The sequence below is a fragment of the Oryzias latipes genome, chromosome 16 (assembly GCF_002234675.1).
Source record: "Oryzias latipes chromosome 16, ASM223467v1".
Lineage (NCBI taxonomy): Eukaryota > Metazoa > Chordata > Actinopteri > Beloniformes > Adrianichthyidae > Oryzias > Oryzias latipes.
Window position 1 is genome coordinate 24543229 of NC_019874.2, and position 22126 is coordinate 24565354.

Genomic DNA, 22126 nt, shown 5'->3' on the forward strand with positions numbered 1-22126 from the left:
AAAACAGCGAGTTCTCCTACTCTTTGTCCAATCGCTTTGCGATGTCAGAGGTTGCAAAATAACCGCCAAAACGAGAGCAATGGTCAAGAAACACAAGTGAATAACTAGAAATGCGCATTCACAGAAGTGCAACTATTCTGAGATAGAACAGAAATGCATTACGAATGTTATGATTAAGCTGTCTACTTTCAGACTAAAAGCAAAAATAAAAGTTGGTTTTGCTAAGGTTTTTTTTCTTTCTACTTTGAATAGGTAATAAATAAATATCTGGGTTTATGTCTGGAGAGATAAATGAAACTCAAGGTATTTTGAAGAAGCAAAAAAAGTACATGCTTATACGAGAAGTCTGTACAAAAATAAATGAACAAAAACACACACAGAGATTTCACATATATCTACGAAGCCTCATAGAGGCTGGATAATAATTATTGATGTCAATATTTTTGAAGGGTAATTTTAATGTTTTTTATTATCTATCTGCTGTTTTTAATATAGCGAGAGTAACAAGGTAATTTACCCCTTGTGGGGAAAAAGGTTCAATTCAATTAATTTCTATTCTATTTTTTCCCCATCAGACAACCCAGTCTCATCCTAATACACAACACATGTCATTTTTCGGCTGACATTTGGAAACATCTCAGCAAAATCAAGCCTCTCCTGCATGTCGCAGACTCCCAACCTTTGACACTTTTGATAAATCTGCTTAGGGGTTTGCTAAGTTTCACGGTTTTCATTGTAAATTCTATTCTTGTACAGTTCATGTTTTGGGACTTTTTGCCATTGATAAAACACGTTGTTATGTGTTGCTTATTTATTTGGATTGATGTTGAAATGTGTCAGGGAATCACTCAATTGAATGCCATTAGACTTAAGTGAAAAAGAGTGCTTCAATGTGCTAAATGTTTAATTTTGTCAACTTTTCAGACTTAGAAACACATTTGACCCTCACATAAAGCTAAAAAATATAGTTAATAGTTTCCCTCACATTTTGTGTATGGATTGATTTTATGAATGATAAAAAAGCTTTTTCTGTGAATCCTCAATTTTGTCTCTTCAAAATATGGGGTGCAGTTCCGCCTTTCACCACTAGAGGTTGACATTAAGTTTGTCAACAGTTTGTTTGGACTTTTTTTGGTGACAAAGAAGAAGTTTAAGATTTTTGGGGGGGTTGAGGTACTGGCCCTTTTTGTTCCGCTGGAGAACCCTGCTTGAACGTTGAGTTGGAGAACACACTAAGTAAGAAATCCCAGCTGCGTGGACCATCGGCAAATCCACCGTCCACGGCGGAATCACGCCGGAGTAATAGCGATCAGAATCAAGGCGTTCCAGCGCTGCCGTAGCAGATTCAGGGTCAACGGGCAAAGCAGCAACTGCCTGCTACTGTCGCGTTAGCCTCAACCCCTCTCTGCGGGTCTGGGGGGGGGGGGGGTCGGCTGGGGAGGTAGGGGGCGGGAGTACACCGAGAAAGGGGACGACTCAACACCGACAGGAGGGGGCTGGAAGTCTGAAACACTTCCAACCTGAAGGGGCCGGCGGTTTGGCCACAGCACCCAGGATTAGCTAGCTTGCACCGTTGCGGCTAAGTGAATGGGATCATGGAGCCGGGACCGTCTGGCGCTGGTAAGTCTTTTTCTTATTATTGCAATCAGTCCAAATGTTTGAGTCATGACTGTATACACAGATTGCATTTGGGGAAGTGAGGCATCCTAGAAAGAGGATGCAGTAAGTTGATGTTAGCGCCTCTGTCTCTGCATCGCTACGTTTTGGGAAGATTAAACTGAGATGGAGTGGACATGGAGAGGAGTCTCATGCAATCTACATGCACCACACCATCATTACAGAAAACAAACAAATACAATATTTAAGAGGAGACTCCGGGTGGTGACAATGTGTCGTCTGCCATGTGCGGGGGCAGATAGGTCGTGGGAATCTCTGAGAGGATGATGGGAACGACGTGAATCTGCGGCTGAATCCCGCCTTCAAGCAGCCGCAGCAGCAGCAGCAGCAGCAGCAGCAGCAGCAGCAGCAGCAGCAGCAGCAGCAGCAGCAGCAGCAGCTGGCTGAGTCCCGCAGGTCCCACGCAGCACAGCATCCCCCCTTTATCATGCATGTCTTAAACACCATTTGCCTAGCATGCAACCTCAACCCTACCACCTGCAAAGATCGATCAATTATTTACATGAAAACTAAAATCAACAGTAATTAGATTGTGTGTGTTAGCAGGAGGAGGTAGTTTTGTTCTGGTGGACTTGGAAAAGCTCGTGTATTTACAGTAAACTGGATGTCAATGGGCTTTCTCCCTCTCGTCCTGCATAATTCTCGTTCAAATTTATCTTTAATTGGCAGTTTTCTTAGTGAACACTGAGCCGTAGAAGCAAGAATTGAACAAAAAAGGTTGTGTTTTACTTAACTTATCTCGTAGTTGGGAAAAGTATTGGATGCTTTACTTTTCTCCACTTTTGTAAAACTTTTTTTGTTTGTTAACTTTATCTTTCACTTGGAGTAGCTCTTATTTTCTTAATTCAAGAGGACCGGCGATCTAAAATCACATTGTCCTGCTGGTCTAAATTTTGAATGGAATAGACTAGTTTTTATTTTATTTGTGATTGGAGGGGGGAGGGCCCCTGGGGGCCCTTTATTTCAAAGTCTGCTTTTGTGTTTGAAGTGTGACAGTTGTGTGGCATTTTCCTGAAACCGATTAGACATGTTTACCACACGGTTGATTGCCAAATCAGATCTTTTGAGCTAAAGTGTTGATAGGTGGACAGGACTTTCCATCCTAACAGCATCAGTTGCTATTTTTTATTTTGAGATTTTTAATCATAAAGATTTAAAAGTAACATTTATATATAATATGATGATCTGGAGGTGATAGGGTCATCTTTTAGAAATTAAGTTTAAAACTAAAGATTTTCTTTAATTCAAAGTATTGAAAAAAAGTATTTAAAAACATTTACGCTATGTTACTTTTAAATCTAGAAGGTATTTCTTCATGTCTGGGTCTTTTTTTTTTGCTAGGTGGTTTAAAAAGCAGCAGGGAGTGTCTTTATATTGTAATATTTAAGTTGCACTACCCCAAAAGAAACTGCTATTGTGCTTGTGATATGTGAAAGCCCTGGCTCTGCTCTTCACCATCTGCCTTCACTGGCACAAGGGGGAAGTCTGCGTCATTGTGTGTGTGTGTGAGTGTGCGACAGTCCCGGCACACGCACGTTTGCGCGTGCACATGCTTTCTTGCACCTAGAAGAGTCAGCATGGTCACCACATGTCCGGTGTCTGTGTTTACTGTTTTTGTCAGATGTGTGAGTCCACACCAGAGGAGGATCCACACTTTGAGCGGAGAGCAGCTTTCTGTGTTTTGCAGGAGTTTTCTTGAGTTAAAGCTTGGTGGCCACATAAACGTATTGATCCGATTATTCCAAACTCCGGTTTAAGACGCTTTGGCGCCTCTGCCTGATGTGGGAACGTGATGCGTTGGAGCAAAGAGGCCAAGGTCTTCAGCATGACCGCAGCAGCACCCCTGCCTCCTCCCATCTCCTCCTACAGTTCTACTCATGCAGACACACACAAGTCCCCTGATATCCATGACAATTCTGTGTTGCCGTGGTGTCTCCATGGTGAGGCTGGGAATGTAGAGGGGGGCCCCCCGTGTTTGTGTGTATGAGTGCGTTCATCGTAGCAGGGGCGCTCCCTCTGCCATACACCCGTGTATTTCTGTGTGTAAGATGGAGGAGCAGGGCAGCTGGGGTCTTTGTTGTGATGGTGGACGGCTGCTCTCTGGGGACCCAGAGGTTACGGCAGTGGGGCCCTCTTAGACAGGAGTCACTACTAGCACCCATTTAAGCAGCCCCCCAAAAACCTTTCGATAGAAGACCCTCTAAACTTAGAAAAATTTGCTTTAAAAAGAAAAAAATACATAAAAAATGGCTTCTATCTCGTGAGATACTTTTATATAAGTCAGTACCAAGGATTAGTTGACAAACAAACGTGATGGATGTGGAAGTAAAAAAAAATTTTTTTTATTTTGAAGGGACAAACTTACACATCCACCAGAATACACCCATTTATGTTAACACAGTCAGGATAGTGCTTTGTCTCTTGTTTTTGTAAGACTTTCTCTAAAAATGACTGCGTTTATGAATTAAATGGATCATAAGTTAAAATGTTCATCAAAAATGTTCTTCAGTAAGCCTAGAGAACCAAAAAAAGTGCAAAAAATCCTACAGCCACGTTCTCTTTGTTTTATTTTGATGTTTTAAGTTAATAATGTTTGCTTGGTTAAAATAATTAGAAACAAGCAAAAAACCTAAAACTTGATAACTAAATGTGATTTTGCATTTGACATTTTCTAATTAATTCTTTTTCTTTGTCTCTCTCATTCTTATGTCTCTATTCTCCTCTTTGAATAACCTTCATCTCTGATTTGGTTGTCTATCCTGTTTTTGAACCTCACTTCCTTTATTTTTGTAAATTTCTCTCTTTTTTTATAACCTCAAATATACAAAACTCGCTTTTTTCCTCCCTTTATCACTACTGTCCACTTTCATGCTGCGTATCTCTTGTGTTTGCCTTTATTTTTTCCTCGTCTTTGCTTCCTTCCTGTCACAATGCCCATGTTTGTGGCCTCTTTTGTGTTGTTGTTATGGCATCCTTCCCTCATTCGTTTCATTTGTTCGTCTCATTCTGAATGTTCTCACTTCTCCACAATGACTCCGTCATCGTGAATACCAACCTAAACCTGTTGGTCCAGTGCCCTTGGGGGTCTTCCCCCCTCCCCTCCAGCAGGTGTTTCATGCCCCCCGCCGGCCAGGTATGGGCACCGTGGGGAAGCCCATCAAGTTGCTCGCCAACTACTTTGAAGTGGAGATCCCAAAGATGGACGTCTATCACTACGAGGTGGACATTAAGCCTGACAAGTGCCCACGGCGAGTCAACAGGTAGCGGACAATACGACACACGCGTGTTTTGTTCTTTTGTCTGTTCTTCTTTTAACCTCCTGCAGTCATTTCAGAGATCAGCCCACCATCGTTAGTCTTATGCAATTTGTGGCGTCGGTTTGTGAATTGAAAAAATCAACATGCAGCTGAAATGCAGCCAGTAATGACCATGTTTTCAGTCTGTCAGGAGCCATTGAGGGCGGACACTTTGATCATGAAACATTTCATTCTTTGTGCATACTTACAGTTTGATGACCTCCATGCACGTTTAGGGAACAAGCAAAGCTTCTCAGTGCCCTGACTAGACTTTTCATGCGTTTTTATGAGGGAAAAGATGCAAAAAAAAAGCATTATATACACGATCTTTGTGGTTTAACTTACATCTTGTAGTTTTAGGCCAAGTCTAGCACACATTGCTTTAACTTTTCGTAAAGTCTGATCCTTGTCAGAATACGGTTTGGTTTCTGATGTGCTGAGCGGTGAAATGGGATAATAGGACGAACTTCTTCTGGGCAGATCAGTTTGATCTGAAGCTGCTGAGTGCATTTCGTCTGTTTGTTATCTATGCTTAAGTGATTGGACTGGCTGGGTCAAAACTGCTTTTTTCCGTGCATGTTGTGGAATAAACATGGAACCTAACCCTAAATTTAGGCCAGAGAACTCCTTTTCAATCATGTGACTTACTTGTGAATACAGTATATTTCATTAAGCATTAATTGTACCAATATTGAGTATTTGTTTTATTTGAATTTAGACCTAGAATAGGCTCAAAAGGAAAGTTCTACATATGGATTTAGTCACGAGACAATAGAAATGCAGATTTATTGTAAAAAGGTTCAAATCTTTCCTTCTGCTCGTCTACAGTTAAATTGGATGTAAAGTAGTCTTGAAAAGGTGAGTTTGGGGTTAAGTGAGGTGAGTTTTATGTAAATCTGTTCTTAAGCAGCTGGATGTTAGCCCACAGCGCCGCAGTCGTCCCACCTAAAGTAAGCAAGCAAACCTCTAAACGCTCACCGCTGTCATTTGATTTCTCTGGGGTGGGAGTTTGAAGGAAACGGGAACTACCTGCTTCAGAATGCCCACTTCCATGTGAACAAACATGCAGCTCTGTTTTTGAACTTTCCTGTATATTTCAGGATTTAATGCTAAAGAAACGGCAGGAGAACATCTCCATAACTGCTGTGATAATGAAGCATGTGCTCTGTTGTGGTAATAAGTGTTATAAGTGTTGTAGAGACAGCTGATTACATGGAACGGATGGATTAGATAATAAGAAAAGGGTAAAGATAATAAAATTTATGAACTGTAGAAATTGAAAAAGATTGAAAACGCTCTAGATATCTGCTCGGGAAGCTTTAGAAGAAAATTCTAAAACCTTTACCTTCTTGGGTCTTTGAGTGTTTGCATAACAGTCTGAAGTCTGTGGAGGAGAGTGTCTTTTCATCTGCACATGTCTGTTTGAGGCAGCAGCATTAGAGCCAGTCATATCCAGAAACTGAGATAGGATTGAGGATGCTGGCTATGTGCTGGGAAAGGCTCTGACATCCCAGCACAAACAAGACTGTGGGCTAAAAAGCACAGCATGATGGAAAACTCTGCACACTTTCAACTACAGTGCATCTTCCCCGAAATAATTACAGAAGGGCATTCCTGCCTAAAAAAAAATATGATGCACTCTCTGTGTTTGCTGTGTGGAATAAGATACTGAAATGACTTCCCTTTTGAGATCAATAATTCTTTTTTTTCTAGTTGAGGTTTGAAGTCACTGGAACAGGATGAAACAGGCTTTCAGTTATTTTTTTTATATTTCATATGCAAGTGTCCCTTGTTGAGATGCTTTGAAAGTAGTTCCAGCAACATTACATGGTTATAAAGTGGCCTGAATATAACCTGAGCTGACCTCTTAAAGGCATATGGTTAGTTTAGCTTAATATGTGAGGGGAAAAACATGAGACTTCAGTTTTCCCTGAGAGAAATGGGCTGATCAGTGTAGGAAACATCCATTTTTTAGAAGCTGCTGAATTCCCTTTCGGGGTCACATGGCTGCTGGAGCCAACCCAGCTACTGTTGGGCGAAGGCAGGGTGCACCCTGAACAGGTCACCAGTCTGTTGCTGGAGCACGCTCGCAGGTTAACACCTAGGGGCAATTTAGAGATGCTAATTCACCTATTAAGCTTGTTTTTGGACTGTGGGTAGAAGCCAGAGTGCCCAGAGAAAACCCACGAATGCACAGGGAGAACATGCAAACTCCACACTGAAAGGTCTCAGCTGGGATTCGAGCTAAACGCAGCCTGTAAAGTATTAAAGTAAATTCAACCTAAGTATAGAAAGAACAAAATTATTGCAATTATCACAGGAAAAAACAAAACAAAAACATTTATATTGGACATTTTCGACAATTATGGTGTATTTCTGCTCAATAAATCACAGCATAATTACTTTTTTGTGAGTTATTATGAGAGTGAACAGTACAATCTACCAATCCTCTATGTGATATTTAACATGGTGCCATAGCAAAGCAATTATCTTGGATATAAAAAGCTAATTTAGTTCCAACAGCCTTTAAGCTTTTACACAATACACAAAAGTTTCATAATTTGTCAAGTCAAATTTTATGTCTATTCAACAAGAAATGTTTCATCAAAGACATTTCAAAATGCAGGAGAATGTGTTAATTTGTGTGTCACATTTGTCTCTCAAGACTCCCAAGAGACGCAGCAACGTTTCTTTTTTTTCTTTTGAGCTTAATTTTGAACTGACACACACACTTGTCATGTTTTCTTATGGGATTCAGGCAAAAGTTCTTTCATGCTAGTTTGCATGCAGGTTTCCTCTTATCTTCAGATTTTCAGGTCCACACTTGAAATGTCGTCATGATCGATACGCAGCGTTTCACTTTACCCACCATTCGGTTCAAACCTCCACATTTGGATCACGGTTTTGTTTGAGTTTGATACAAATGATTAGAGTACAGTATTACAAAACAACAAAAAGAAACAAAAATTCAGAAAAATGTTTTAACATTTTTTATAATAATTCAATTCCGTTTTCAATTCAATTCTATTTGTATAGCCCAAAATCACAACAGCAGTCGTCTCAATGTGCTTCGTAAAGGTAATTGTAAAGTGAACATAAAATCAAAAGGATCATGAATACATGGAAAAAAACTCTTTCTGTTGGCTTATATTAAGGCTGATGTAGGTGTCAGATATGGTTTGGTTTCCATTCATCCATCCATTTCCTATATCCGCTATGTCTTTTTCGGGGTCACGGGTTGCCGGAGTCTGTCCAGGAGTACATCCTGGACAGGGCGCCAGGCTGTCGCAGGGTGACGAGCACTTCCACAACTTGCAGACTCCACACAGAAAGGTCCCAGCCAGGATTCGAACCAGGGCCTTCTCGCGGTGGGGCGAGACGGTTAACCACTGCCACAATAGTTGCAGCATGGTCTTGGCGAGACGCAGTCAGCTGTTGTTCTCCATCTTGAGCCTTGAATCCTAACATAGTCTTGTGAGGTAAGGTTGTTACTGGGATGGATATTAGTAGGGATGCTACAATTCTCAGTAGAAAACTGAACCGTACTTTACAGCACTGAACCGAATGGTGGAGAAAGTGAATCATTGCATCCCGCCTGCATAACGGTATGTTAACTTTGACAGTGTCAAACACGTGTATTGCTACATTTAAGAACAATTGATTGTTTTATCACATTACACTAGGCTTAGTATAAGCCAACTGAAATGTTGTCTTCATTGTTACTTACATTTACAAAGTATTAGTTCTAATTTTTTGTTTTTTTTGTTGTGGAGTGCTTTGTAATAAACAAATCAAATATCGAACTGAAACAAAGTCAACCAAATTGTGGTGAAAGTGAATGTATTCATCTAATCCAGACCTGATCTTTTTCTAAGAGTTCTCACTTGAGTTTTAATTCTGTTTTTTTTTTTTTTAAAGGATTTTCTTGGTACAAATCCTAAGAAGAAACCTCTTAAAACAGGATTTTTCTAGATTTTCATACAAACGTTTTTCTCTGAAAGTTTCTGACACCCAGAAGAGCTTCAAAAGCTTCAGTCCCTGCCGGATTTGAGACACAAAGAGTTCAATAAGGAATGCAAAGGTTGAGCCCTTTGACCTTTCGTTTTCATTTCCAGCAAGACCTCATCCCCCTCACTTAAATGATCGCCGACACATTGAACATTGATTTCCGCCGCCGCCTGCACCCCCACTCTTCTTTTTTTTGTCTTTCAACCCCCTTGTGACAACGATACACTTGCACCCTCCAGCTGCATCTGATCATGAAGCGCATCCCAATATGGCCTTCGGATAAGCCTTTCTATTTGTCCATATCATGTTGTGATTCTTTCTGCAGAGAGGTGGTGGAGTACATGGTGCAACACTTTAAGCCCCAGCTCTTTGGTGACCGAAAACCCGTCTATGATGGCAAGAAGAACATTTACACGGTGCTAGCGCTTCCCATTGGGAGTGAGAAGGTAAGCCTTTGTAGTGAACTGTACTGTGCTGTGACATAAGCTCATCTCAAATGTATTTTTTCCACAGGGAGCAATTAAAACTGTCCTAAGCTGGTTTGGATAAGAATGTTCCTCTTGGGCAGTAAGATGAGTTTTTTGTGGGTGAATGTTATCTTGTTGTCGGATAATCCTCAACAATTATCTATTTTTACAGGTTTTGGGGAAGACTTTGAGTTTATTGAGCATATTCGAAAATATTTGGCCATTATGAATGTCTGATTGTTTTGGAAAATGTTTATTGTATCTTCTTGAAGTGAGATTGATGCCTTTCTTCTCAGCTTCACAAAACGTGGCAAAGCTGCCGGCAGTTTCAGACTTTGATTTCATTCGGCTTCGCACATGGAAGTCTGGGGGGGGTTTTCTCAGGGTGACGACGAGAACAAAAATGATCCTTCATGGCCGAGAATTGGCCCAATATATCATTTGCCTGCAGATTTTTATTTAGGTGTTTTTTTATACAAAAAAAGAAAAACAAAAAAAAATATTGTCACCCTTCCTTTTTACTGTTTTTTTTTTTTAAATAATCAAAATTGTGTAATTATAAATTCATAAATTATTAAGCAAACCTTTTTTTTCCCATGGCATTCATTAATAGGAGGAGATATTCCTATTAGCTATTCATTTGGTGGCATTTTATGCCGGCATTCCTGATGCATTTGTCAGTGGTTGGACTCTTAAGCATTCTTTGCTCTGATATATTAAGAAATGCTATACAGCTGCATCATATGTGGCCTTATAACATTCTGGGAAGCTCGTTTCCCCTTTTAAATGTGACTTATTTATGAAGTCATCTATTATGAAGTTGTAACTGGATAAGTTACATAATGTCTTCTGTTTTATAATAAAAACCCTTGTGGCATAAGACACAGTTCCTTCCGTAGAGGGTGGCTCTTTCATAACTGAGCCAACAATAAGATGATATGATTTTTTTTTCTTTTTTTAATTTTTACATCTGCAGCTTTGCATCTTTATTTTATACAGATCTGTATTTTTGGTTGATTTTAGGCTTCTTTTGAACCTAAATTTTTGTTGTTGTTGTAATTGTTTAGACTTATTTTCTGTTTGGCGAAACAAAATTGTCCGAGTTCAGAAAAAAAAAATGTTATTCTGAACTTTAACAAGGAAAAAGGTTTTCAACGTATTTGATATCTTAAAAAAGGTCAAATGTATTCTGTTTACAGCTGAGTGTCTTGTTATTTTTTAGGTGGATTTTGAAGTAACAATTCCTGGTGAGGGTAAAGATCGAATCTTTAAGGTGTCCATTCGTTGGCTGGCCAAGGTGTCATGGCGCCTGCTGCAGGAGACTCTAGTCAGCGGGCGGCTGCAGGTTCCCCTCGACTCGGTTCAAGCCTTGGATGTGGCCATGCGTCACTTGGCCTCTATGAGGTACACTGAACACTGACTCAAACGTGCATCATCAAATTTTAATTCAGTCACTCCAATGAGGCGGCTCTATCTGCTGGATTGTGGGCTATTATGTTTAAAGACCCACTCCCATCATCCTTTGATCTATTGCAAAAGTGTTCCCAGTGGTCTTTAAATTATGATTTTGCAGAGCAGCAGGAGTACATTAAACCTGAGTCACACCTGAGTTGTGGGTGGGACTGTTGGTGCAGAGCAAACCCCCCCCATTTCCCATCAGCGAAAACTGAGCTATCTGTTGACACTCTCCTGCTAGCTTAAAGCCCCTCACACCTCCAATTTAACATTACTGGTGCAACAAAGATAGTGATCAATATTGGAGCTATCCATTCGTACAGTTTTGATCCAGATTCCAGCTCAGGCGAGGAAAACAAAGACGTACATGGATGTATTTGTCTGCAAGTGCATCAGAATGAAGCGGAGCAGGGAGCTCGTGGCCTGCCTGATTGTCGCTTTTACAAAACTACAAGCTTTTTCAAAGGGCTTTTTTTCCCCCCATCTGCTCCTGATTCACAATAGTTTGAATAAACAAAAATGCCACAAGACCAAAAACCAAAACCACAATTTTTATTGGAGTGAGTCTTTAAGAATGTACTTTTTTTTTTTTTTAGCAGTTTATCTTTACGGAGTTCCTCACTTCACGTAAATCTCCTCATCATCCTTAAAGCTTCAGATTTCAGAAATGTTGTTAACTGAAACTTGCATGAAAGTTATTTTTGAACAATGTTGAGATGGAATAATAATAGTTCTAAACAGTAATTTATCTGGAAATTAAAGGAAACAGGAAACAAGTGTTAGTTTGTAATGACCCTTCACTGTTCCGTAGATTAATAAAAGCATATTTGTTGTTGAGTCATACTGAGGTGAACTTTCCGGACATGAACTCACTCTGAGATCATCCGAGTTTGGATAATTGATTGTAGTCACCTCTTCACCCCCCCCCCCCCCCCCCCCTCCAATTAGGTACACTCCAGTGGGGCGCTCATTCTTCTCCCCACCTGAAGGATACTACCACCCACTTGGCGGGGGGAGGGAAGTCTGGTTTGGCTTTCACCAGTCTGTGCGTCCTGCCATGTGGAAGATGATGCTGAACATTGATGGTGAGTCACTCGGAGTGTGTGATCAGTTGTAGGTCTTTGTGGGTTATAGGTCGGCACTTGTGCGACAAAACCTGCTCGATATGAACTAACCCAGTGATTTTCAGAGCTCCAAAAAGTTGACAGTAGTCTGGAGATTTTCTGCTTTCATCTCTGAATCCTCTTGTTGCCCTGTGCCTCCCTCTAGTGTCTGCCACGGCCTTCTACAAAGCCCAGCCTGTAATTGAGTTCATGTGTGAGGTTTTGGACATACGCAACATTGACGAGCAGCCCAAAACGCTCACAGACTCACAGAGAGTTCGCTTCACAAAGGAGATCAAAGGTAGAAAAATGACATTTGTTTGAATACTCTTCCAAGTTTTCAACTGCAGAATGTTTATAGAACTTTCTTTCCATGTCTCCTAACTTTAACGCGCCAGTGTCACTTGTTCGCAGGTTTGAAGGTTGAGGTGACGCACTGTGGGCAAATGAAAAGGAAGTATCGTGTATGCAATGTCACAAGGCGTCCTGCCAGCCATCAAACGTAAGTCTAAAGCACAAACTTCATCCTTCATTGAATTCGCGCTAAAATAGGTGAAGAACTTTTTAATTTTATTAGTTAAAGGTTATGAACCAGAGCAACAAATATATATTATATATAAATAAATAAATACAAATATAAATAAATATATAAATTTATTTCAGCCTGATAATCTGCTTCTCTTTTACACACAGATTTCCTCTCCAGCTTGAAAGCGGGCAGACAGTAGAATGTACAGTGGCCCAGTACTTCAAGCAAAAGTACAACTTGCAGCTTAAATACCCCCACCTGCCCTGTTTACAGGTTGGCCAGGAGCAAAAGCACACCTACTTGCCACTAGAGGTAAGGCAGTGTGGCAACCGGCTCTAGAGATCAATAAATTAACTAAGTGAAGGTTGATCTGCAACATGTGTTGACAATTCCAGGTGTGCAACATTGTAGCAGGTCAGCGGTGCATCAAGAAACTGACAGATAACCAGACCTCCACTATGATAAAAGCCACAGCCCGCTCTGCACCAGATAGGCAGGAGGAGATCAGCCGGCTGGTGAGTTGCTCGAAATAACGACTCATCAATGCTGGAAGCTATAAAATGAGTGTCAGATTGAGATGTCGCTCACGTCCTTCACTCTCAACAGATGAAGAATGCAAACTTCAACTTGGACCCATACATCCAGGAGTTTGGGATCAAGGTGAAGGATGACATGGCTGAGGTGACGGGCAGAGTTCTGCCGGCTCCTATTCTGCAGTATGGAGGACGGGTAAAAACGTATTCCTTACTTTTGCTTTGTTTCTTAAGCATGCATTCCACAGTCTGTCTAAACCAATGTCTTATCTTGTGTTTTGTACGTTTTGTTGCAAGTTTATTTGAAAAGCGTCTCTAAAATCAAGTTGAGTTGACTTGGTCGGCTCTGGTCTTGTCTCCTGTAGAACCGTGCCATAGCGACTCCTAACCAGGGAGTTTGGGACATGAGGGGAAAACAGTTCTATAACGGCATAGAGATAAAAGTCTGGGCAATCGCCTGCTTTGCCCCCCAGAAACAGTGCAGGGAAGAAGTGCTCAAGTAAGTATAAATAGAAAAAGACGATTATTTTGGTGTAGGATATTTGGCAATAAAAGATAAAAAATGGAGGTGAAAAAAAGGAGGTAGGATTATTTGAACCTAGGCTTTTTGATTCTGTGGATCCTCATTTTAAGATTTTTCTATTTTACTCTCATCAGTTGTCATTTTTATGCTACCTTCACACCAATGAATGCGCATATTTGCGTGTTTCTGGCTTCTGCATTTACTAGGCAAGTTTACACGACGTTTTTTGGACTCTCTGAGCAAAATGCACGGCCATTGAACATGGATTAAAAGTTAAACCAGTTGAGCTTTGACCAATCAGGGACTTGGATTTGGTAGTGACATAAGAGTAGCATCCTTTTTGATTCACGGAAGCACAAATCTTTTGAAAATTGATCATGGAGAGGACATTAACAATTGGGGTTTTTGCCTGGCATGAAAAACAGTCTTTCATGAATCAGAAAGGAGCTATGAACGAAGAAAAAGCCTGGAGCAAAATTTATGAGATTTTCTCCGCTTTGACGTTTTGCACCAAGCTAGTATCGGGTAGAGTCCAGTGTGAACACCATATGCTAAAAGTGTTTATAAACCAGCATTAAGTGTGTATTTGTACCCGGTCTGAGCGTAATATCAAAGCTATCCCCTGTTGTTTAAGGAAAAATTGTTAGGATGAGGCAACAAAGAACTGTGACAAAATAGAAGGGATGACAATGTTTGCAAATGAAAACTTGGTGTTGTATCTGCTGCTAACTGTCAGTAACTGCACTGTGCTTTGATCTTAGAAACTTCACGGACCAGCTGCGTAAAATCTCAAAGGATGCTGGAATGCCAATTCAGGGCCAGCCTTGTTTCTGTAAATACGCCCAGGGTGCAGACAGCGTGGAACCAATGTTCAGACACCTGAAGAACACATACTCTGGACTACAGCTCATCATTGTCATTCTTCCAGGAAAAACTCCAGTCTACGGTATTTCTCTGCTTTGCTTTTTGCTTTATTGTATTTATTACTTTGGATCAAAGGGATGAACAATTCTAAAGGTTTTCCAGGCAATCCTATTTACTTTGGAATTTGAGGTGTAGCAATCAACTGTTGTAACTTTTCCATATTTTATTTCACCTTTTTTTTTAAATAGCTGAAGTAAAGCGTGTGGGAGACACTCTTCTTGGCATGGCCACCCAGTGTGTTCAGGTGAAGAACGTGGTGAAGACGTCACCTCAGACCCTCTCCAACCTCTGCCTCAAGATCAATGTGAAGCTGGGAGGCATAAACAACATTCTGGTGCCTCATCAGCGGTGAGCTTTTTCTAAAGCGACATTGAAATGTGTTCTCTGAATAACTGCTAGACAACCATTGCAGACGGTCTTCCTTTGATCGTTCTGATGTTATTAATTTCATTTTTATGACCCATTTTTGCCCTTTTGCAGCCATGCGTGGGTGGAAAAGGTCTAAAACTTTTTTTTTTTTTTTTTTTTTTTACAAAGCCTCATTAAAGTTTTTTTTTTAAAACTTGTGTTAAAAACATTTGATGTCATTTCTGTATTGTCATAATATTACTCATTGAAATCCTGTGCTACTTGAGGAAGTATAATTTCCCAGTTCTCTTCCATGTGCCCCCTCAGTTCAGCAGTGTTTCAGCAGCCTGTTATCTTCCTGGGAGCAGATGTCACCCACCCCCCAGCTGGAGATGGCAAGAAGCCCTCAATTACTGCAGTGAGTCTCTAAAATCATGAATTTGAAAAAGTTATGGATAAGACTTGGACTGGTCTAATCTTAACATCTGGGTAAAACCTGTGTTTTCAGAAGTGCTTCTGACTTTAACTAGGATGAACTCAGTACTCATTTACTTCTGCCTTACAGGGAAAATGGAAATGTCCTAGAATTTAATCTCCAATTCTTTCAGTAGGGAGATAAACCAATAAGTTATCGAGGATAGGCTGCAGTTTGAATACATTACATTTTGTTTTTAGTTGCACTTTACAAGACGAGTTGAATGCCATTTCCACCATTAAAGCATCTCTCCCAGAAAGTCAGGTTTACACAATTTTACCATTTTTAATTGGATTACACATTTAAATAATTTAGTCATTTTCATAGACAAAATTAATCTTAGTTTAGCTGGAAATGTTTTCCGTTTTACAACGTGAACCCTCACAAATAGATGTTATAATTTCTATCTTAATTAAATAAATCATTCAAGCACAATAAATACACATGTTTAGGTTTGTCATTACCTAGAAAAAATCTTATTTTGTGATCATAAATACTCTGTTCACTCAACCTTCACCTCTAAGCTTCAATAAGCACACATTCTACTGGACTTTCAGTTTAGCCTCGTCACACCACACATGAGCACGAACAAAGGGAAAAAGGTAATAAAGGAGGAGCTTTACGAGAGACACGGATGCCTCATCACCGACTGTTTAGACAGGAAGTGACGGCAGCTACCGTTCTCCCTTTACCTCACCTCAGCTGTGGTTGGCTGTGTGGTTGCCTAGCGATTATGTCGAATGATTGAGTCACACAGAGAGGATTGGAGGAGAATAGGTAAGCCAGAAGCATCCTTACACAGGAGAAAATAGGTGATAAAGAATAACGTCGAGCCTACGCATTTCTCCAGTAGCAGCACTTAAGGGATGTTCACAAAAGTACACACAGACAAAAAAGACTGAAAGTACAACGATGCAACAAAGGAAGGATGTTGTATAGGCCATTTTCCAGTGTTAACTTTGATTTTTTTTTGTAGTTTCAGAACAAAGGTTTTTACGTATATGAAGAGCTATTACTATGTCAATTAGTGTATTTAAAGACAATTAAGTGTCTTTATTCATTCATTTTCTACCGTTTTATCCTTTCGGGGTCACGAGGCTGCCAGAGCCTATCCTGCCTATCCTGGCTACTAGGACTGTTCGCCAGTCTGTCGCAGGGCCACAATCACACACCCATTCACACAATCACACACCCATTCACTCTCACACTCACACCTAGGGACAATTTAGAGTTGCCACTTGACCTATGAAGCATGTTTTTGGACAGTGGGAGGAAGCCGCATGCACGGGGAGAACATGCAAACTCCACACAGAAAGGTGTTGATGTTTGGTTTCAGGTCCCCCAGCCGGGACTTGAACCAGGGGCCTTCTTGCTGTGAGGCAAGAGCGCTAAACACTGCGCCACAGTGCAGCCCAATTAGTGTCTTTAGTGTAATTTTTTTTCCAACATCTCTGCTGCTCCCCCTCTTTCAGGTGGTGGGCAGTATGGATGCCCACCCCAGCCGGTACTGTGCCACAGTGCGGGTCCAGAGACCCAGGCAGGAAATCATCGAAGATTTATCTTACATGGTGCGCGAACTGTTAATTCAGTTCTACAAGTCGACCCGATTCAAGCCCACCAGGATCATTTTCTACAGGGATGGTGTTCCTGAAGGTCAACTGCCACAAGTAAGAGACTCAAAGAAACGCACTGCTGTGAACTTTCCAAAGTAAAATGTTTATTTAAGGGGCCTTTTTCTTAATTTATTATATATTATTTTTTATATATGCCTTAGAAATAAAGTATTATTATTTTTGGTTATGTAGATTCTCCACTATGAGCTTCTGGCCATCAGAGATGCATGCATAAAGTTGGAGAAAGACTACCAGCCTGGTATCACGTACATCGTGGTACAAAAACGCCACCACACACGCCTCTTCTGTGCCGACAAATCTGAGAGGGTGAGTGCTCCACTGTTGTTTCAATCCCTCCTGAAATGTCTTTATTACATGTCTGTATTTATATTTGTCTCCTTTTCTTTTCCAGATTGGTAAGAGTGGCAATATTCCTGCAGGGACTACAGTGGACACCAGCATCACTCATCCCTTTGAGTTTGACTTCTATTTATGTAGCCATGCAGGCATCCAGGTAATCAACTCACTAACGCGTCAACCTTTGACCCCAGCCCCCCCTGCTAATGCAAACCATTTTCTTTGCCAGGGCACCAGCCGGCCGTCTCATTACTACGTCTTATGGGACGACAATCGTTTCACCGCTGATGAGCTGCAGATTCTAACCTACCAGTTGTGCCACACCTATGTGCGCTGTACCCGCTCGGTCTCCATCCCGGCACCAGCCTACTACGCTCGTCTTGTGGCCTTCCGTGCCCGCTACCATCTGGTAGACAAAGAACACGACAGGTCAGTAGGTTTCAGGTCATTTTTGGCCAAAATAAAAAAAAAAACTGTCGTTTTCAGAGTGGCTGTAGTTCTCCCCCTTACTAAGAGCTTGGAGCAGAGAGCTTGTGCCGCGCCCATCGTATTTTTTATTTCACAAAGAAGCCAGTTTTTAAACAGCATTTTTCGTCTGCTCTTGATTCACAACGATTTGAAAAAAGGAAATACTCACTGCAACAGACTGTCCAGGGTGTGCCCCGCCTTCTCACTGCAGTAGCCGGGTCAGGCTCCAGCAACCCTGTGACCCCGAAAGGAATATAGAGGGTTAAGAAAATGGATAGAATACTCAGAAATGCAATTTTGTGCCAAATCTTCTCAAAATATGTCCTCCAGCATCAGAAAAATGCCTCAAGGACATGTTAAAAACTCCCCAAAAACACAATTTTCATCAGTGAGTCTTTAAATTGGTGGGCTGTTGATTCAAATGTTTAGTCTACCTTCTTTTTTTATTTTTATTTTTTTAAAGGATTAATGTTCTTGGCTTTGTTGTGTCATTGCAGCGGGGAGGGCAGTCACGTGTCGGGTCAGAGTAATGGCCGGGACCCCCAGGCACTGGCCAAAGCTGTTCAAATTCACCACGACACTCTGAGGACCATGTACTTCGCCTGACCTCCACCAGCCATCGTTCTCTCCCACCTCATTTCTACCTGAGTAGGCCGACCGCCCACTCTCACCTCATCCCCATCCCTTACTCCCAACAACTGCCCACTACACACACACACACACACACACACACACACACACACATTCCACAGACCTGTCAATCAGTTGTTCATTTCAAGAAACAAAGTTATTTTCTGTGAACAGAAGCAGACTCTGACACCTAATGCACTCAAACATATTGAACATTGTCTCTTTAGTTTTTTTTTTGTTTTGTTTTTTTACTTCACCAGCACAATTGGTCTTTTTTATGTTGAATTGTTTAAACCGTTGGGTATTGTTATGTAATTGTACAATATGCTACCTTCACTCTCCGATGTATGTAAGTATGCAATACAGATGGGAGGAAATAGAAGCGATGGAAAGGAGAAAACAAAAAGTCCAAAAACATTTGAACTGCCACCACTATGCTGCCTCGTTACCCATCCGAAAGCTGGATGCCAGTGTTCTAGATCCTGTGGTATGGGGATCTTCAAGAGGGATGCACATGGGCACGCACACTTACATGTATCATTTTTAGCATCTTCATGAACTACATTTGTGTTTTTATTCGTTTTTTTTTTTAAATGTTTTTTTTTTAAACAGCCTTGAGGCATTTGAGGTATGGTACATTAGCACTTAGTGTTAGCATGTAGGTGCTAGGAGTACTACACATAAAGATTTTCTTAGTAGATGTGAGGCGAACCCTCTAGTCTTTATTTTCGCAGAGGCGGAGGGGACAGGTGTAGCAAACTGTAGTTTAAAGGAGAAGGTGCTGTTTCACTCTCTGTCCTGATTGGCCAGTCCCTAGACATTTTGCTTATAGAGCTAACCTTAGCGTAACAGTAGAGAAGGACCATTTGCATAGAGTGTATCAAATGTACTTGCACCCCATGCACCTATACCAGCATTTTTAACCAGCCAAAACTGATGCCAACCAATAGAAAAAAAAGGGGCACTTAAACAGGAAGATAATCTTACTTCTGTAGACATTGCTCTTTTTAAAAATGTATGAGGCACTTTTTTATTTACTTTTTTCTTGATTTATTTTACTTTAAAATAATGAACCTCTTCCACAAGACTGTACACCTACGTTTTTATAGTTTACGGCTAGAGTTTCCAATGCTTTCAGAACAAAGGTAGTAATAAGCGAGGTCAACATCTTATTTTTAATTTAGAAAAAGGGGGGATAGAAAAAGTTATTCAGTGCTGAAAAGTTTAACTTTGATTCAGACACTGACCTTGCTCAAGTCATTCTGCACATTTCTACTTATCAGTGAAGATGACGTCAGAGCATGTTCGCTTCATCCACCCACAAAAGTCTTTGTGTATCTATACAGCAATCTTCCAGCTGCTCTGTTTCTACACAAAGCTCTGTCCTCTGCAGGCTTTTACAATTTAGCCTGAAAAAACAAGCACACACACAAAAATCCCATATTTAATGACCATTGTGGTCAAATGCACTTCCTGTTGGTCTTTTTTTTATTTTTCTCCATGCAAGCCAAAATATCATTCATCAGCCTTTGTACCATTAATATGTAGCCTTGCTGACAGTTTTCACTTTTGGCACTTCATACCTGCAGCATCCCCCTGTTCCAATCCCCTAGCCTGTAAGCCAATCCCTATTGGTGCTCTGTGTGCATGGGCTGCACAGACTGGGGATTGCTCTGATGGACAGAGTGGGCCTTCATTTACAGCTACTTAATAATATACTCTGCCTTTACATCTGGATTTATGGATTAAAAAAATGCATGTAATTATTGTTTTTTAATTTTTATTTTATTTTGATGACTGAATATTCTGAGCCACCTTACTTTTGTTTTCTTAGAGGTAGGAGTCTTGTGCTCAATTGTTTTTGCCTCCGTTGTTTTTGCCTCAATTGTGTAATGGTTATAAAGACTGCTATTTCTTTTGTCATGATTATGAATATTGTAACTATTGTGGGAGTGTATCCTTAGGGGGGCGCTGTTGAGACTGTCTCAAAATTCCACCTCAGTTGCCCTTTAAACGCCTCAAATCTTGTCTGATCTGAGCCCTTAAACATAAGATGAGATATCAGAGGAGTTTGATTTTTAAATCATGTTTATGAACTTGCATAATCAGAATGCCTTTGTACACGGGTTTACTGATCCTTCATAGTGTCCAAGGTGATTTGTATATATAAATATATATATGATATTTACCTGTTATGTATTTTGGCCCAACAAATGCTGGGCCTTTCACAGCTGGGGCCAAGTGTTTTACTTCTGTGCTAAACAAACAAACAAACAAAACTGTCGGGGGGCAATTTCCCTGCACCATGGAAACCAGATGCAGTTCTTCACTCACCGAAGCCACAAAAGCACCTTGCAAAGGGGGACACAAAATGGTGGTCACCCTGGAAATGTATTGTGGACACAGAGAGCCCGCTCTTCTCCACGCAGCCTCACGGTTTGACAAAGCAATATTTAAACCACTGACCAAGAACCGTTCTTGTCATAGCACTTCCCAATGGATTTGAATGAAATGACATGGAAACATTTTATTTTGGCTCTGTGTGTGACGGTATGAGAACTGTTGGTAGGGTTATTTTTTAAGAAAATAAAATTGTTTTTTTTAAATGACTGTTTTCTGTTTTTTCTTACTTTCTAATAATTTATTGACACTGAAACGTTGTGAAATGTTAAAATATTATTAATTCCTCCCATTTTTAACCTTTTTTTATTCTGGTTTCGCTTTTATTTGCATTAAAAATGTATCAGAAACGTGGGCTCACCTCTGAGTGTGGGCGGAGCTTCATCCTCTGACGTGCGGTGACACAGAGCCCACCTCTTCCTGTCGGTGTCAGTAAAGCAACTTCACCATATTTAGCTGGCTTGACGAAGCCTTGTAGTTAATCTGACAACCAACCTGGAAACCTTGACACTTCTCAGCGGACTCAGGGCCGTATGGACAGCTCGGTGTTGGCACCTGGACACAAAAAAACGAAAACGACGCTGTTGGAATACTAAGCGTTCAGAGCGGAGACCGAGCTAACAGCTGCTTTATTCACCATAAAAGTCGCCGTCGTCTGTCAAGTATCAGCAGAGCTAGCCAGTTAGCCGAGTACTTTGTGTCCTGACGCTTGTTGTACTGTAAATTCGGGTTTATGTCCTGTCTTTTGGGGTTTAGCTATATTTAGAGACTCGTCTGAACTCGATAACCCCGCTGTGATGATATCCTGACAGCTCCTCTCGTTTGTGTTCCAACCCCCTTTTCCTTCTCCTCGCTAGCTAGCTAACTTGGCTAACTAGCAGTTTTTTCCATGTCGGCGTCGCGTCGAGCAGGCAAGTGAATTCCGATTTTATACATTGCCCGTGCGCAAACGGGGCCTCGCAGGGGCTCTTAGGACCCTCGGTCCGTTCTGTCAATAAGGAGGGGGGGCTTACCAGAAGCCTCAGTGCCGAAGAGGCGCTGTTGTCGCGAAGGAGGCACCGGAGTTAACGGAGGACTTGTTAGACATCTGTGATCCGGGAAGTGAACCGGGCAGGGACCCCATGAATGGAAATCGGAACTTCAGGTACGGAACTTTCTAAGCATCTATTTACTGGGTTGTTATCAAAGGTACTACAGATTTATCAGTAATTCCTAACACAGGCGTTTAAAAAAAGTTTTGCATTGTGAGTGGATTTTTTAAAATATTCTCTATGTATTCTAATGGTGGTCTTACAATCAGGCTAACATATTAGCCCACCA

General features: G+C 41.0%; 2 protein-coding genes and 1 long non-coding RNA gene across 4 annotated transcripts in view; 2 read left to right on the plus strand and 1 right to left on the minus strand.

Moving 5' to 3' along the window:
• Positions 1 to 1040: 1040 nt before the first annotated feature.
• On the plus strand, positions 1041 to 21016 carry LOC101169483 (protein argonaute-1). The gene is made up of 19 exons (XM_023964186.1): positions 1041 to 1620; positions 4751 to 4937; positions 9307 to 9427; positions 10671 to 10852; positions 11852 to 11988; positions 12173 to 12307; positions 12421 to 12508; positions 12700 to 12847; positions 12931 to 13050; positions 13142 to 13264; positions 13434 to 13567; positions 14353 to 14537; positions 14704 to 14863; positions 15191 to 15281; positions 16811 to 17005; positions 17144 to 17278; positions 17364 to 17465; positions 17538 to 17737; positions 18274 to 21016. The coding sequence occupies exons 1-19, from the start codon at positions 1596 to 1598 to the stop codon at positions 18380 to 18382; spliced, it is 2577 nt and encodes an 858-aa protein (XP_023819954.1). The 5' UTR covers positions 1041 to 1595; the 3' UTR covers positions 18383 to 21016.
• LOC110016696 lies at positions 17527 to 21404 on the minus strand. Its single transcript, XR_002292029.2, has 4 exons — positions 21302 to 21404; positions 21168 to 21226; positions 17946 to 18011; positions 17527 to 17714 (listed from the first exon to the last, which is right to left on the minus strand). It is a non-coding gene; the product is annotated as an uncharacterized LOC110016696 (long non-coding RNA).
• A 366-nt stretch (positions 21405 to 21770) lies between these two features.
• Positions 21771 to 22126, plus strand: part of LOC101157320 (protein argonaute-3) — a 34240-nt gene continuing 33884 nt past the window's right edge. For both annotated transcript variants that reach the window (XM_011485668.3, XM_004078314.4), the window contains exon 1: positions 21771 to 21950. In XM_011485668.3, coding sequence (XP_011483970.1) covers positions 21932 to 21950 — 19 coding nt within the window. In that variant the 5' untranslated portion in view covers positions 21771 to 21931. The remainder of the gene's footprint in view (positions 21951 to 22126) is intronic.

What these genes read in the sequence shown, in the direction of transcription:
- LOC101169483 (XM_023964186.1), top strand. Translation starts at nt 1,596, where the DNA reads ATGGAGCCGGGACCGTCTGGCGCTG. An exon ending in AGAAGCCCTCAATTACTGCA is followed by an intron (nt 15,282 to 16,810) that starts GTGAGTCTCTAA and finishes CCCCTCTTTCAG; the next exon opens with GTGGTGGGCAGTATGGATGC. An exon ending in GTGCCGACAAATCTGAGAGG is followed by an intron (nt 17,279 to 17,363) that starts GTGAGTGCTCCA and finishes TTTCTTTTCCAG; the next exon opens with ATTGGTAAGAGTGGCAATAT.